The 14,301-nt window shown below is 40.8% G+C and overlaps 2 protein-coding genes across 3 annotated transcripts in view; one reads left to right on the forward strand and one right to left on the reverse strand.

The window, feature by feature from the left end:
* The window catches only part of ABCD2 (ATP binding cassette subfamily D member 2), a 112,659-nt gene that overhangs the window by 58,452 nt on the left and 39,906 nt on the right, over positions 1-14,301 (reverse strand). The window lies entirely within an intron of this gene.
* Positions 6,956-14,301, forward strand: part of REDIC1 (regulator of DNA class I crossover intermediates 1) — a 52,188-nt gene continuing 44,842 nt past the window's right edge. Inside the window, exons 1-2 of the mRNA XM_061582764.1 lie at positions 6,956-6,978; positions 12,537-12,576. Coding sequence (XP_061438748.1) covers positions 6,956-6,978; positions 12,537-12,576 — 63 coding nt within the window. The remainder of the gene's footprint in view (positions 6,979-12,536; positions 12,577-14,301) is intronic.

A 14,301-nucleotide genomic window follows, 5' to 3' on the forward strand; every position in this document is an offset into this window, starting at 1 on the left:
CCTCTTCTAAAGTATTTGCTTTTTGCAGGCTTTGCTCCTCCCCTTCTCCTCCCTTCTTTTTCTGCCTTTTCCTTAGTTAGTTAGTAATGGTTCTCTGAGTGCAGGCCGCATGGCTGCTTCAGCATGTATGACTTTACTTCTTTGTAGTAAGTTTCTTTATTCTTTCAAGTACCAGTCTTAATAGACCAGTTATTTCTGCACTCCACTGCAATACACTCTTAACAGGTTATGAGCCCAGGTTACTAACAGTGCTAAAGTTTGAATGAAATAATAATGGGGCAGGCTGGTATTAATTGATGTGCCTTGATCCCAAGACTGGTACCCAAGAAATTCCATGCATGGCTGTACCGAGTTGAGACCCAGCTAGATGATGAAGAACTGGAAGTTATAAGGACCAAGAGACCCATGCAAGGAGCAGAGAACATCGCAAGAAGGTACTAAAAAAAACCATAAGGCAACAGGTCTATTAATACCATGTAAAGAATGAAGGAACTACTAGAGAGAGTTATTAGCCTTGAAAAATCTATGTGGGAAAACTGGGACACTAGATCATATTCAGATTTCCAAAGAACTGTTTTCTGCTCAGTTAAAGGGGGGAAGGACCCCTTGAAACATATGGAAAAGTTATTGCATCTTGTGGATCAGTTACATGCCTCAGGCAAGGGAAATTAGATAATGAACAGAAAATTGCAATTTTGCTGGCATCCCTGACACAGGAATATTCTGCTTTTATTTTTGCTGTTGATGCAATAAACCTTAAGTTTCTTTATTCTTTCAACTACCAGTCTTAACAGACCAGTTATTTCTGCACTCCACAGAAATATACAAAACTCTTATGAAAATATACCAGATTCTGTCCCAAATATCTGCAATTAAATTATTTCAGAGGGCTGGGGAATATTCTGGCTCAGGTGGAGAGCTGGTGCCAGACATTATAGGTGACAGAGTAGAATTGGGTTGAGTAATCTGAATAGTGGTCTAATTTCTTGATAACCCGTTGTGATGACTGTGCGCTGAAGGGAGAGTGAGCAAACCCAATTATTTTCATACTTCTTGCTTCAGTGGGCTGCATTATCTAAGGTGTGTGTGTGTGTGTACCAAATATGTGTTTGCACAAGTCTATTCTTTCTCTAACTGTGATTCCTGTTTTGAAGATCATCACCATCTGAACTGCCTTCTTTATTTCATCAAAGTTATACTTGGCAGACTTCACCAGTTCTCTCTTGAATAATGGAGACCTGCAAGTCTCTTGAATTATGAAGGCACAATTCTAAGCAGCTTTTTCCAAAGGTTAGTCCCTCCTATGTGAATAGGATTCACTTCCATCATGATAAGTATGCTTAGGACTGCTGCTGTGTCCTCTGACAAGATTTGTGCAATCCTGCTCTGATGACAGTAATTAAAACTATGTATACTGACATAACTGCAATAATAATTCAATTTTGTCTGTGAGCCTGCTTTGGTTATCTTTAAACAAAATGAAATTTATGCAGACAGGTTATCAACAGTTTAAGGCAGTCACCATGGTCTAATTTCACTCGCAGGCTACATGAAAATCCGGAAATATCTATATCTCTATATCTATCTGTTTTAAACATACAGTTTGGTGGTTTTAATTGTAACTGTTCTTAGGAAAATGATATGGTACAGAATGGAAGATCCATTTTCTGAGAAGGACATGGATGATTTTCTAGAGGCAAAGCATGTGGACCAAATAACTGTGGTTTTTGGAAGACTTTTTGGAGCAAGACCATTACAGTAGGAAGACAGCTGGAAGCAGAGTTGTGGAATGAGTCAGGAAGCCCAAAGTTAGATGTAACTTGAAACCAATGGGACAAAGGCCATGCAGGATGCATTGGTTATTCTATTTCTTCATTTAAACATTTATGTCCCATGTCTCCATAAGCCTGAGGCAGATTGCAATATTCTGAAATCGTATCAGGTATCACCACCTATAAATACAAAGAAGCTCACAGCATTCCAAATATGACATATTGCATCAAGCCGATCATACTAGCAGGACATGTAACAACCCTCAGCCTCCAATATTCTAGAATTACTCCAAATAAAACTATATAAATACATAATACCAAAGATATAATACACTGCACAAAGCATATATTAGCCAGCCTTCAAATATCTAGCTACTGAACAACCAAACAGATGGGTTTAATGCCCTTCCTAAGGGCTAGGATGTAATATACCTGACCAAGGCTGCAATCCTATACACACTTACCTGGAAATATGGCCTATTGAATGGAATTTCCTTCTGAATAGACTTGTGCAAGATTGCGCTGTAAGACTATTTTCAATGTAATTCCATAGCCTTAAAGTTATAGCAGAAAAGGCCTTGCCTTTTGGTCCTGAATACCCTCCAAATATCCAGATTCAGCCAGAACAGCATTTTTTTCAGAGCTCAAAGAAAATTGCACTCTCCCATCATTCTAATTTTTAAGATGTGTATACTGCACTTCAGTGGAGCTTCCAAAGCAGCTAACAAAAAAACAATATAAAATGCACAAATAAAATAGAACATGTTTAAAATGAAAAAAAAAAACATTTAAAAGACTAGGAGAATAAAAATAATTTTGCCTGGTGCCAAAAAGATAACAAAGTTGTTCAGGGTTGTTAAAGCAAAAAGGGATTGCCAAGAGCTCCAAAAGGACCTCTACAAATGGAGTGAATGGGCAGTAAAATAGCAAATGAAATTCATTGTAAACAAGTGTAAAGTTGTGCATTTTGTTGTTGTTATGTGCCTCCAAGTCGATTACAGCGACCTCCAAGAGCATCTGTCATGAACCACCCTGTTCAGATCTTGTAAGTTCAGCTCTGTGGCTTCCTTTATGGAATCAGTCCATCTCTTGTTTGGTCTTCCTCTTTTTCTACTCCCTTCTGTTTTCCCCAGCATTATTGTCTTTTCTAGTAAATCATGTCTTCTCATTATGTGTTTGAAGTATGATAACCTCAGTTTCATATTGGAGCAAAAAATCTTAATTTAACATATATTCTCATGGGGTCTGAATTGGCGATGACTGACCAGGAATGAGACCTTGGGGTTGTAGTGGTTACCTTGATGAAGATATTAATCAAATGTGCTGCAGCTGAGAAAAAGGCAAATTCCATGATAGGGATCATTAGGAAAGGTATTGAAAATAAAACTGCTGATATGAACAGTTCTGGTCGCCTCATCTCAAAAAGGATATTGTAGCATTGGAAAAGGTTCAGAAAAGGGCAACCAGAATGATCAAAGGAATAGAGCAACTCCCTTATGAAGAAAAGTTGCAGCACTTGGGGCTTTTTAGTTTAGAGAAAAGGCAAATCAGAGGCGACATGTATAAAATTATGCATAGCATGGAAAAAGTAAATAGAGAAACGCTTTTCTCTCTCTCATAACACTAGAACTCGTGGACGTTCAATGAAGTTGAACGTTGGAAGATTCAGGACAGACCCACGTTAAACTATGGAATTCACTCCCACAAGAGGCCATGATGGCTTCAAAAGAAGATTAGACAAATTCATGGAGGATAAGGCTATCAATGGTTACTGCCCATAATAGCTGTGCTCTGCCACCATAGTCAGAGGCAGTATGCTTCTGAAAACCAGTTGCTGGTAGCCACTGGAGGGGAGAGTGCTCTTGAGCTCAGATTCTGCTTGTGGGCTTCCCATGGACCTCTGGTTGGCCACTGTGAGAACAGGATGCTGGACTAGATGGGCAACTGGCCTGATCCAACAGGCCCTTCTTATGGCACCAGGTGGGTGTCTCAGAAGAGGGAATCCACAAATGCAGCACCACCAATGAGAAGGCTCTCTCTTTGGTCATCACCCGCCTTACCTCAGATGGTGGGGGCACCTGTGGGACAGCCTTCAAACATGATCTCAATGCACTGTCAGGTTAGTATGGGAGCAGGTATTCTTCCAGGTACGTGGTTCCTAAGTCATATAGGGTTTTAAAAGATAACTCTAACACCTGAATATGTTTCTTCCTGCCCCTTTCCTCTTTCTTGGCATCATACACATCTATGAGTGTAAACACTAAATATTTATATCCACATATGTATACTTTTTTACACCATACACAGCAACAGTTTTTGATCACACAGCTATAAGTTACATGACCTGAGGTAAGTAGAGAAATTAGTACAGAATATAAATTAAATTGCATCTGATGATTTTACGTTTCTGAACTTTTCTTCCCAAAGCCATAGTATTAGATTCAAATTAGATGTTTTATTGGCTAACTCCAGGGCCAGCATCAGCACCTGCTTGGCATCCTTGGGCAGCTTCTGGGATACCAGCAAGGCCGACTGCTGATGCTTACACAGGGCCCACCATTAAAAGGTTTGGGGGTGCTGGCACTCTGAGCTGTGCTGCAATATTGATTTACCACAAACATGCTACATGCCTTTGATATTGCATCACTCTGAGACTTTGTGGGAAATTAAAATAATGCTACTACCTGCTGAACTCTGGGCACAAAGTAAGTCAGAAGCAGAATAGGCAAGGAGAGAAGATACTCCTTCAAGTTCCTTAATATCACATGGATTCAATGAATATTCTTAAGTAGTAATGTATTGCTGGTCTTCAGCTTAAAAAGGGACCCCCCATCCTCTAAATTATAGAGATGCAATATGTATTCCATATGGGTATATTAAGATGCGAGTTGACTCACTGTTTTTGTCATCTGTAGCTCTCTGCATGCATGCATTTTTAGTTCCTGCTTTCTTAAGACTAGATTGTATCCTTCCAACATTGTCCCTCACGGCATGCCATTGTTCTGCCAGAAGTATTTGTTCCCAGAAGTATCCCTATTTTTATGTGAAGTGTTGAAGAGGATGCTCCTGATGACTTCACTTAATGCAAGGAAGATTCTCAGAGCAGAGCCTTGCTGAAGATCTTAATAGGTGAGGTGAGGTCCATATGAGGATTGCTCAGGCCAAAGAATGTAAGATAGCAAACCGCTATATTGGGAGTGGGGTGGGGGAAAGATGTGAGAGACGAATAGCATGGAAATACAGGGCAGAATAAAACCTGCAGTTCTGCCATAGTGGACAGATGCAGCATTCAAAGTCTTTATGGTGCTGTAATGCATTTTTACTGGGAGGCGTGTGTGTGTGTGTGTACTGCCTTCAAGTCGATTCCGACTTATGGCGACCCTATGAATAGGGTTTTTATGAGGCTGAGAGGCAGTGACTGCCCAAGGTCACCCAGTGAGCTTTATGGCTATGTGGGGATTCGAACCCTGGTCTCCCAGAACATAGTCCAACACCATAACCACTACACCACACTGGCTTTCATTTACTGGGAGGCACAGGGCTTAATTTGAGCAGGGTTGCTGGGACTTTTTCTAATAACAGTACTCAATACTGGCACAATATAATAATAAATACAATGCCTCACAGACTGAAAACCTGACCATGCCTTCATGGGAATAAGCTGCATTTATGGAATCTAAGTACACATGCATGTGTAATCAGGCTGTAAGGCTTACAGTGTAAATGAACTGTTTAGAAAACCACTTCAAACATTCCAACTCCATGTATTACTGTAGCTCTATGATGACAGAATCTGGGGTAGTTCCAGTACCAGATTTAGTAATTACTGATTTTCCTCACTGAGAGGACCTGTCTGAACAGACATTAAGGTTTTAGTAGGTCTAAATGTGTATTTCCATGTCCATTCCATTTCCTATATATCCCCTAAAAATGTGTTTCTATCCCTATTCTGGTCAACCTTTAAAAAGCAAACATGGTGCAAGTGGCACCCAGAGAGAGAGAGAAAGAGAGAGAGAGAGACCCTTGCTGCTTTTACAGTGTTTAATAAAGGCTTTGAGCGCATCTGCAGATAGAGTTTTAAATGAGGACCCAAGGGCAAGGAGAATTGCAAGAGGAGCACTGTTGCTGAGGAAAGACACTTGAGATCTATATCACAGTAAAAGCAATACAGCTAATTATAGGAGTGATGGGAGTGGGGGAAGCAGTGATGCCCAAACCAAATATTCCACACTATATACACAAGACCACACCTTTGTTTGGAGTTTGCTTTGATCAGGAATAAACACCCTTCCATTTCATACTCAAGAGTGGTAAGAGCAGATCCACATTCCTACTGTGAACATGACATAATGATTTAAGGTTGTTAAAAGGTAACTAATCCAAATGTGGAGCACACAACCCTAAAGTTATGAAATGTCTTTTCTCTGGACAAGCTGATTTTCAACCTGCCAACTTCAATGTAGTTGTGACTTAAATGAATATAAAGGGGTTTTTTTTAAAATTAAAAAAAGCTCTATGACCTTAGGTCCTTGAGAACAAGACAGCATTATAGCTCTTGGCAGCCCTAAGAAAACAGAGGATCACAGCTCAAAGGACCTAGTTAGGGTAACCAGATGACTAAATTTCCTCACAGATATGATATGGGGGGGGGATGTTAATCTGCCCGTTTCCTCCAAACGCTAGGATGAAAACTGGTGGAGATGCTATTTTTTACACACAGTACAAGCCCCCCAAATATGTATGGACATGTATGCATGTGTAGAGAAGAAAGGAAAAGACCTGTGTGAATATTAAACACAAGTGGAGAGCACTTAAGCTATGAGATCTTCATTCCAATTTAATGACACCTTCCTCCCACTTTTTTCTTTCTGATTTGGGCTACTTAGTGTATTTAACTGCTGAGAGACTGCCTCCTACCTGATTATTACTGAGAACTCTGGTGAGGCCTTGGTAGTCAGGGAGGGAGACAGACACAGAGAAGTCCTGCTTCGATACTGCATCAACCCCTGCTGCTGTCAGAGGACTCACTACAGTGGTATTTTCTCTCAGTGGCCCTTGCCTGTTTTGGAAGGAGAAGGTTTTATGTGGGCTGTGAATCCCTTACCCTCCTGCAACACCCAGCTACAAGGATGGTTTCTTATCAGTAGGCTGCTCTATCAGTGTATTTTTTCTGGTGAGAGACAATGAACTGGGTTGGTGGCTCTCGGTGAGTGAAGCTAAAAGGGCCGCCTCATCATTGCTAAGCCGTGGCTTGTAGTAGAAATGAAGGCCGCTTACCTCAGTGAAGCAGTGCAACCATTTTGTGAAACAATTGATTTGCTATAAGGCACTTAGGCATATGTTAGTTACTTTAAAATGTAGGTTTACATATTTTTTCTGGCTCGGTTTCTTTAAATTACTTAATTTTTATACTGGGGGGGCTCTAGGGCCCCCATAGCAGTGAAAGTACCATGATAGATAAAAAGTGCAGCTTTTCTTAGCATAGCAATGCAGTGGTGCAGGGCAGGTGAATAACCTGCCCCCTCTGGATTTTTGCCTGTTATTCAACTATTGGGAATGGGGCAGGGGTGGGAAAGGAGAAATGGCAGCCATATTGGAACTGATCAGTGCAGGTCTAGTGTAAAAGGACTACAGTACTTGTTCATTATAGCACTTGATTTTTAAAGTGTTTTGCAATGAATGTTTGTCATTACAAGAAAGTGTAGGACTGTACTGTTCCCAAATCATCACTTGGGATGTGAGGATGAGAGAAGTTGACTTGCCTACAATGACAAATTCATTCTGTGATGCAAGATTCCCAGACCTAAGCCCAATGCATTGTTCATCAAACCACACTAAGGCCTAGGTGATATAGCTGTGCCAGGTCTGTACCACTTCAGGTTGAGGCTCACATGACTGAAGATGAAGAGAGACCCATCTTTTTGAAGTGTGGTATAAGTATTTGCTACATGCTGAGGTGTCTGTTTTCTGGGAATGTGTAATCATCCCATTTTGACTATACTTAGAACATGTGGCAGTTCTCCACATATAAGATAGAAGGGATAGTGTTTAACTCCTTTAATCAATGCACATTTTTGTTGTAAAATTATACCCCCATCCCTCTTTATGCATGAATCAAAGAAACACTAGAAAAATAAACATGGTTTCCTATGTCATATTTGAATGTTTCTCCAAACAAAAAATCATTTCACATATAAGACTAGATATCAAAAAGAAGGGTTCCTGGCCAAACCCTTTGTTACACTGAATTTTCATGTGAGGAATTGTTTTTATGAGGACTATTTAGCCAAATGAGCCCTCAAGACTAGACAAATTCATGGAGGATATCAATGGCTACTAACCACGGCGGCTATGTTTTACCTCCATTGTCGGAGGCAGTATGTCTCTGAATGTCTGAATCACAAGTGAGGAGATTGCTGTTGCGCTCATGTTCTGCATTCAGGTTTCCCATAGGCAACTGGTTAGCTACTGTGAGAACAGGATTTTGGACTAAATGGGCCATTGGCCTGATCCAGCAGGTTCTTATGTTCTGCTTGCAGTCTGAAGTGGTACTGCCCAGACAGGTACAGTACAGGCAAAACTAGGTGTGACAATGGTAGCCATGTTAATTGTTTATGTGTCTGCCCTGTTCACACAAAATAATTGGTTCTTGTTCTTACAACAAAAGGTGTGCAAAAGGAACTTAATTCTGCCCTACTCTCCTCACTCCTTGTGCTCTAATCCTTAAAACATTTCACCCGTTTTAGCTCCAGGATCAGAGCTAAACTGGAATTTTTAAAAAGGCCTCAGTGATGGAACTGTTGAGGCAGTGAGATGGGGGAAGGGAGCAGGCCTTAACACCAAAAATCCGTGCACGCTTTGTTGTAAAATTAGACCCCCATCTCATTTTATACGTGAACTGGAAAAACACAAAAACAATAAACGTGACTTCCCTGGTCTCCTCTAATATGGCTCTCAATATGTACTCAATACGTAAACTCCATAAATGTCATGACTGAATGTCAGTTTGAACCAGGGTCTCCCTAATGTAGGTCAACACACTTGAATACACTTGATTGGCTTCATAATTTCTAAAACCTTTTCTTATTGGCTCATCTAAGATTTACTTTGGCAGCCTCATTAAGTCTGTAAGGTACCTAGTCACTATTGTTGCCATGAGCTCTTGCTGGGAGGAAGGGCAGGATATAAATCAACATAGCTCTGGAATCTTTAACAGAAGTATTAGAAGCAGTTTTGGAAGCCCGCTCATATTCCCCAAATCTTATAGTTTTTGGTGATTTTAATGTGCATGCTGAGGCTCCCTCTCCAGGTGTGGAAAGGGATTTTCTGACCACGATGGCGGACTGGGAGCTTTTGTCTATCCAGACGGGGCCTACTCATGTAGCTGGACATGTTTTGGACTTGATTTTTGTGTCTAAAGTAGAGGGTTTCAAGACGTCAATGGAGAAGGTACAGCTGACACCGATCTCTTGGACGGACCACTATCTTCTAAAGGTGGACATTGGAGTTCATCTGCCCCCTCATGTAACTAAAGGGTCATTGCGGCTTTCTCGCCCCAGGCGATTGATGACTTCAGAGGGGCTTATTCGTGAGCTTGGGGACTCACTGATCGGCAGTGCCGACTCCTCCGTGGTGTCACTTGTGGATGGCTGGAACGTAGAGATTATGAAAGCTTTGGATCGCTTAGCTCCTAGACGCCCGCTTCCACTAAATCGTATCCGGTCTTCTCCTTGGTTTACTGCACCTCTGCGGAGTCTTCGCCAGTCGGTAAGGCAACTGGAACGTTCTTGGTGGAAGTCGCACGACCCCTTATTGCGCTTACAACTGAAGGATGCTTTGCTGATCTATCGTAAGGAGCTAAGAGCTGCTAAAAGGGCCTTTTTTACGGACTCAATTATGGCGGCTAAAGACTGCTCCAGAAAACTGTTTCAAGTGGTTCAAAGCTTAGCGGGACCCGTAGGCACTGGTCCAGTGACATCGATAAAGGCCAGTTGTAATGACCTGGCGAAGCATTTTGCGGACAAGGTCAGCAAGATAAAAGACTCCATTCCCATTTGTATACCATCGGCTGCGGATCCTGATCCACTGTTACATCCGGATGCGGCCGTTATTTGGGACCATTTTCAACTTCTATCTCTTGCAGATATCCACAGTGTTCTTGGTTCTCTTAACCCTTCTTCCTGCCTATTAGATCCTTGTCCATCTTGGCTGGTGATGGATGCCAAGCTTGAACTGGGGGACAGGATTAAGGATATAGTTAATGCTTCCTTGGAAGAGGGTTTGCTGCCAGCTGTACTTAAAGATGCTGTGGTAATTCCTATCTTAAAAAAAACGGCCCTGGACCCTCTGGTCTTGAATAACTACCGACTGATCTCAAATCTTCCTTTTCTGGGGAAGGCGACTGAGCGTGCGGTGGCTATTCAATTACAATCACATCTGGATGAAGGTAGATACTTAGACATCCTTCAGTCAGGGTTTAGACCAAAACATGGGGTCGAATCGGCCCTGGTCGCACTGGTCGATGATCTGAGAAGAGCCTTAGATAGAGGAGAATATACCTTCCTCGCTCTTCTCGATCTGTCAGCAGCCTTTGACACGGTTGATCACAACATTCTTTTAGATCGTTTAATGACCATGGGCATTCAAGGAGATGTTCTGTGTTGGTTCCGCTCTTATCTCAGCGGGAGAACCCAAAGAGTAGCATTGGGGGATGAGATCTCGGAACCGTGGCCGTTAGATTGTGGTGTGCCACAAGGCTCGATTCTTGCCCCAATGCTCTTTAACATTTACATCAAACCATTGGGTGACTTTATTCATAGTACGGGTCTGCAATTTCATCAGTATGCAGACGATACCCAAATCTACTTGGCCTTTAAATCTTCCCCACAGGCTGCTGCAACACAACTGACTAAAGGGCTGGAACTAATAGGGGAATGGATGTTTAAGAACAAACTGCGGCTAAACTCTGATAAAACTGAGATCCTCTTGGTAGGTGATCGGTCCAAACTAGGAATAACTCAAGTGACTTTCAACCAAGTTTCTGTTCCCTTGAGTGACCAAGTCCGAAGTCTGGGTGTCATCTTGGACTCCCAACTGACGATGGAGGCTCAGATAGCGGCAGTTTGTCAGACTGCACTCTACCACCTGTCCCTCATTCGCAAAATCTGCCCCTATCTCCCAAAGCATCTTTTACCAACTGTAGTTAGTGCCTTGGTTCTTTCCCGTCTGGACTATTGTAATGCTCTATATGCTGGTCTCCCTTTGGGAACTTTGCGTAAGCTTCAACTCGTCCAGAATGCGGCGGCTCGACTCATTAAGGGCTGCCATAGGAGAGAACACATCACCCCAATCCTTCGGGAACTTCATTGGCTCCCGATAGTGCTACGGGTGAAGTTTAAAATACTAGCTTTAACTTATAAGTCCTTTTTTGATGCTGGTCTGATCTATCTGAAGAACAAACTCTCTCTTCTTGGAGCAGATGGACGGACAAGATCCTCAGCCGCTAAACTTTTTGTGGTTCCATCTATCAGAGCGGCCAGATTAAGTGGTACTAGGTCTAAAGCCTTCTCAATTGTGGCTCCCACGCTGTGGAACACTTTACCGGTTGATACTCGCCTAGCCCCTTCACTTCTGTGTTTTCGGAGGCAGCTGAAGACATGGCTCTTTGTACAGTCAGATGAATGAAATGTGCTATAGTTAGGTGGCTAAGGGGGTGGTCTGATATTGGGGTTTTTACTGTGATTAGTATTTTTATTATGTACCTGTTGATTTATATTTTGATATGTTGTTTTGTTCTATTCCTTTGTATGTCGCCTAGAGTGACAGGTTGTCCTGTCAGATAGGCGTCGAATAAATTTTAGATAATAATAATAGATAAACAAACAAACAAATAAATAATGTTGCTATGCTCTTTTTGACAAGAGCTTGCAGGTACAGGTACATATGAATATATGTATAAAGACTGAATTAAACATTGATTAAAATATAGTATTTGTTTATTTTGCTCCAGCTGTTCAAAAGGTTTGATACTTTGGATTAAAATATTGTTATAGGATTGGGGGGTTGGTTTGGATCATGTCTGTGGATATCCTCCAAGCCTGTAATTCTGCAGTAGAGAGGCTGTTGAACTGCTTAAGCCAGTTTCTTTGTTAAGTTGACTGACCTGATTACATGTCTGAAGACTTGGTGGAGATCAGCTGTGTTGCCATAGGAATGAGGGTAGCCCTTGCCCCACACCTGGTTGGAGCTGGAGGTGGATTTTGTGTTTGAGTCTGGCTTGGAGCTGGGAGCTGGAAAGACATAGAGAAGCTTGCCTTGTTCTCTCTGCTGAATCCAAAGCTATGGTTTTGAGAGTCCTCCCATAGAAGTCTAATGGGGAAGCAAGATCTGTTGAAGTGTTAATGCTGAGAATCTCTTATGCTCAGGTTATATATATGTGTAAATAAACTATATATCATGAAGACACCACAGTCTCCAGTCACCTTCATTTCAAGGAAGCCAAACCCTGGGTAAGCACTAGAATCCCTGGAAGTCTTGCACTGCTCAGAGACTCGGATGTGTGCAACAACATATTTTAGAATCTAAGCATTCAATTGATCTGTAATGTTTTACATTAATTAATGACCTGGCAAACAGCAGAAGAGTAGTTAATATGTAGCATCTAAATGTTTCCTAAGATTTATTATTACACTATAATAATTTATTATTTCTATAAGTATATTACAATTCTAATAACAAATTCATATTTCTTTTAAATCTTTCAAGTAAAAGAATCATGCTTACCAAGGAGAGAAGAAAGCAGAAGGTAAGTAGTTTAGAGATTACATTACTTATATATGAATTACACTTAGATATGAATTATAAGGGACTTCCCAGGAGGATTGCTCCGCCTGTGACTGCCTCTGAGACGAGCTCCCGTCTCAGAGGAAGCTTTTTCAGTTTTAAAACCAGTCAGAAGAATTTTTTGACTGGTAAAAACTTTCTCCCAGGCAAGGGAGAAACGAAGAGATCACCCACAGAAGCTTCGTTGTGTCTGTTGGGGACTGGAATTCATTAGGATTGCCTATGAACGAAGGTGTAGCCAGCAGCGTCTGACAGAGTCACGGAATTCAAGCAAGCTCAAACTGACTAAGCGAGACGTTCTTTTTCCTTTAAAGAAAAACGGATTTTAACAGGCAAACATCCTTCTGTCTACTACTATCTACTATCACTCTTATCATTGTTACAGTAAAAGAGATTTGTTATAGAATCAGCAACAAAGAATCCCTGGGTGAGTTATACCTTTCTCTTTTATACACGGAATTAAGGAAGAAGAAAATCGAAATAGCTTATCTTTGTTTTTATTGCAAAAAGCTGGCATGGAATTGAGCATTATAAAGATATAAACGGATGAGGGGCATCTAACTTGAAGAGAAATATCTGATTAATATGAACATTTGAGTACTATTTGTTTGGGACTATTTTTTCTGGTCTACTTTATTTTGACGAATCTGCTTATTCTTTATGCCACTAACTATTTTGATGCTGGGAACTAAGTTTGTTTTGCACTCTTGGTAACATAAGAGATAAGGCAGTCTGTCTAGAAGATGATGTCAACAGGCTTGGAATATTAACTCCTTTGTTGCTGGAAAAAGAAATAAATTGCTCTTTGCTTGAGAATAGTGGCTATATTGGAAATTGAAGGGGGGGGTTGGTCTTAAGAATGACAATCAAGAAAGCAGCCGAGACCCTGGATGTACAGGAAGGGGTTCTCTCTTTAAACATGTTTCAGAAAATAATGGATGAGATTAAGATAACTAAACAAGAATTGAGACAGAGCAGGCAAGAGATGAAAATTGAATTTGGCAAAATGAAACAGGAGCTGAAAGAAATAAAGGATTCTATGAGAAAAGAAGATATAACTGGACAAGCAACAGGAAATGAAAGAAAAATTAAAGGGAAGGTGCAAGTCCTGGAGATTGGAATACATATATCAAATGTGGAATTTGAAAAAGATTTGGACTTTATAGCTGTGATGGATCCTAGTGACAAAGATTATTGCTTGGAATTCAGCGCTGTCTCTGAAGGAATTGGTGAAGATATCAGAGATAAATTTATCAATGTTTCAAAAAAATTTCTGGACTGGAATGATCTGATGGAACCTGAGATAGAGAAAGTTTATAGAATTAATTCCAGATATGTGACAATGGAAAAACTCTCAAGAGATGTTCTAGTGCACCCCGTAAAAAAGAAGAACAGAGATATGACTTTACAACAATATTTCAGTAACACAGTCAGAATTGATGGCAAGAAAATATTTGTGATGAAGGAAATTCCTATTAGACTCTTACTATATGACTATGACAGCAGAATTATGTGTGCAAGGATGGACGATGGAAGATGGAACTAACACTGATAATGGAAGAATAGCTGTTGAAACTACTGGATTTATTAGACTTGAATAGATGGATTAATTGACATGTCTATTTGGAGAAAAATCGATAGAAATATTTCTCAAGAACTGAAAACCTCTCTTTGACTTTTTGTGGAA

This window comes from Rhineura floridana, chromosome 8, assembly GCF_030035675.1.
Source record: "Rhineura floridana isolate rRhiFlo1 chromosome 8, rRhiFlo1.hap2, whole genome shotgun sequence".
Classification (NCBI taxonomy): Eukaryota; Metazoa; Chordata; class Lepidosauria; order Squamata; family Rhineuridae; genus Rhineura; species Rhineura floridana.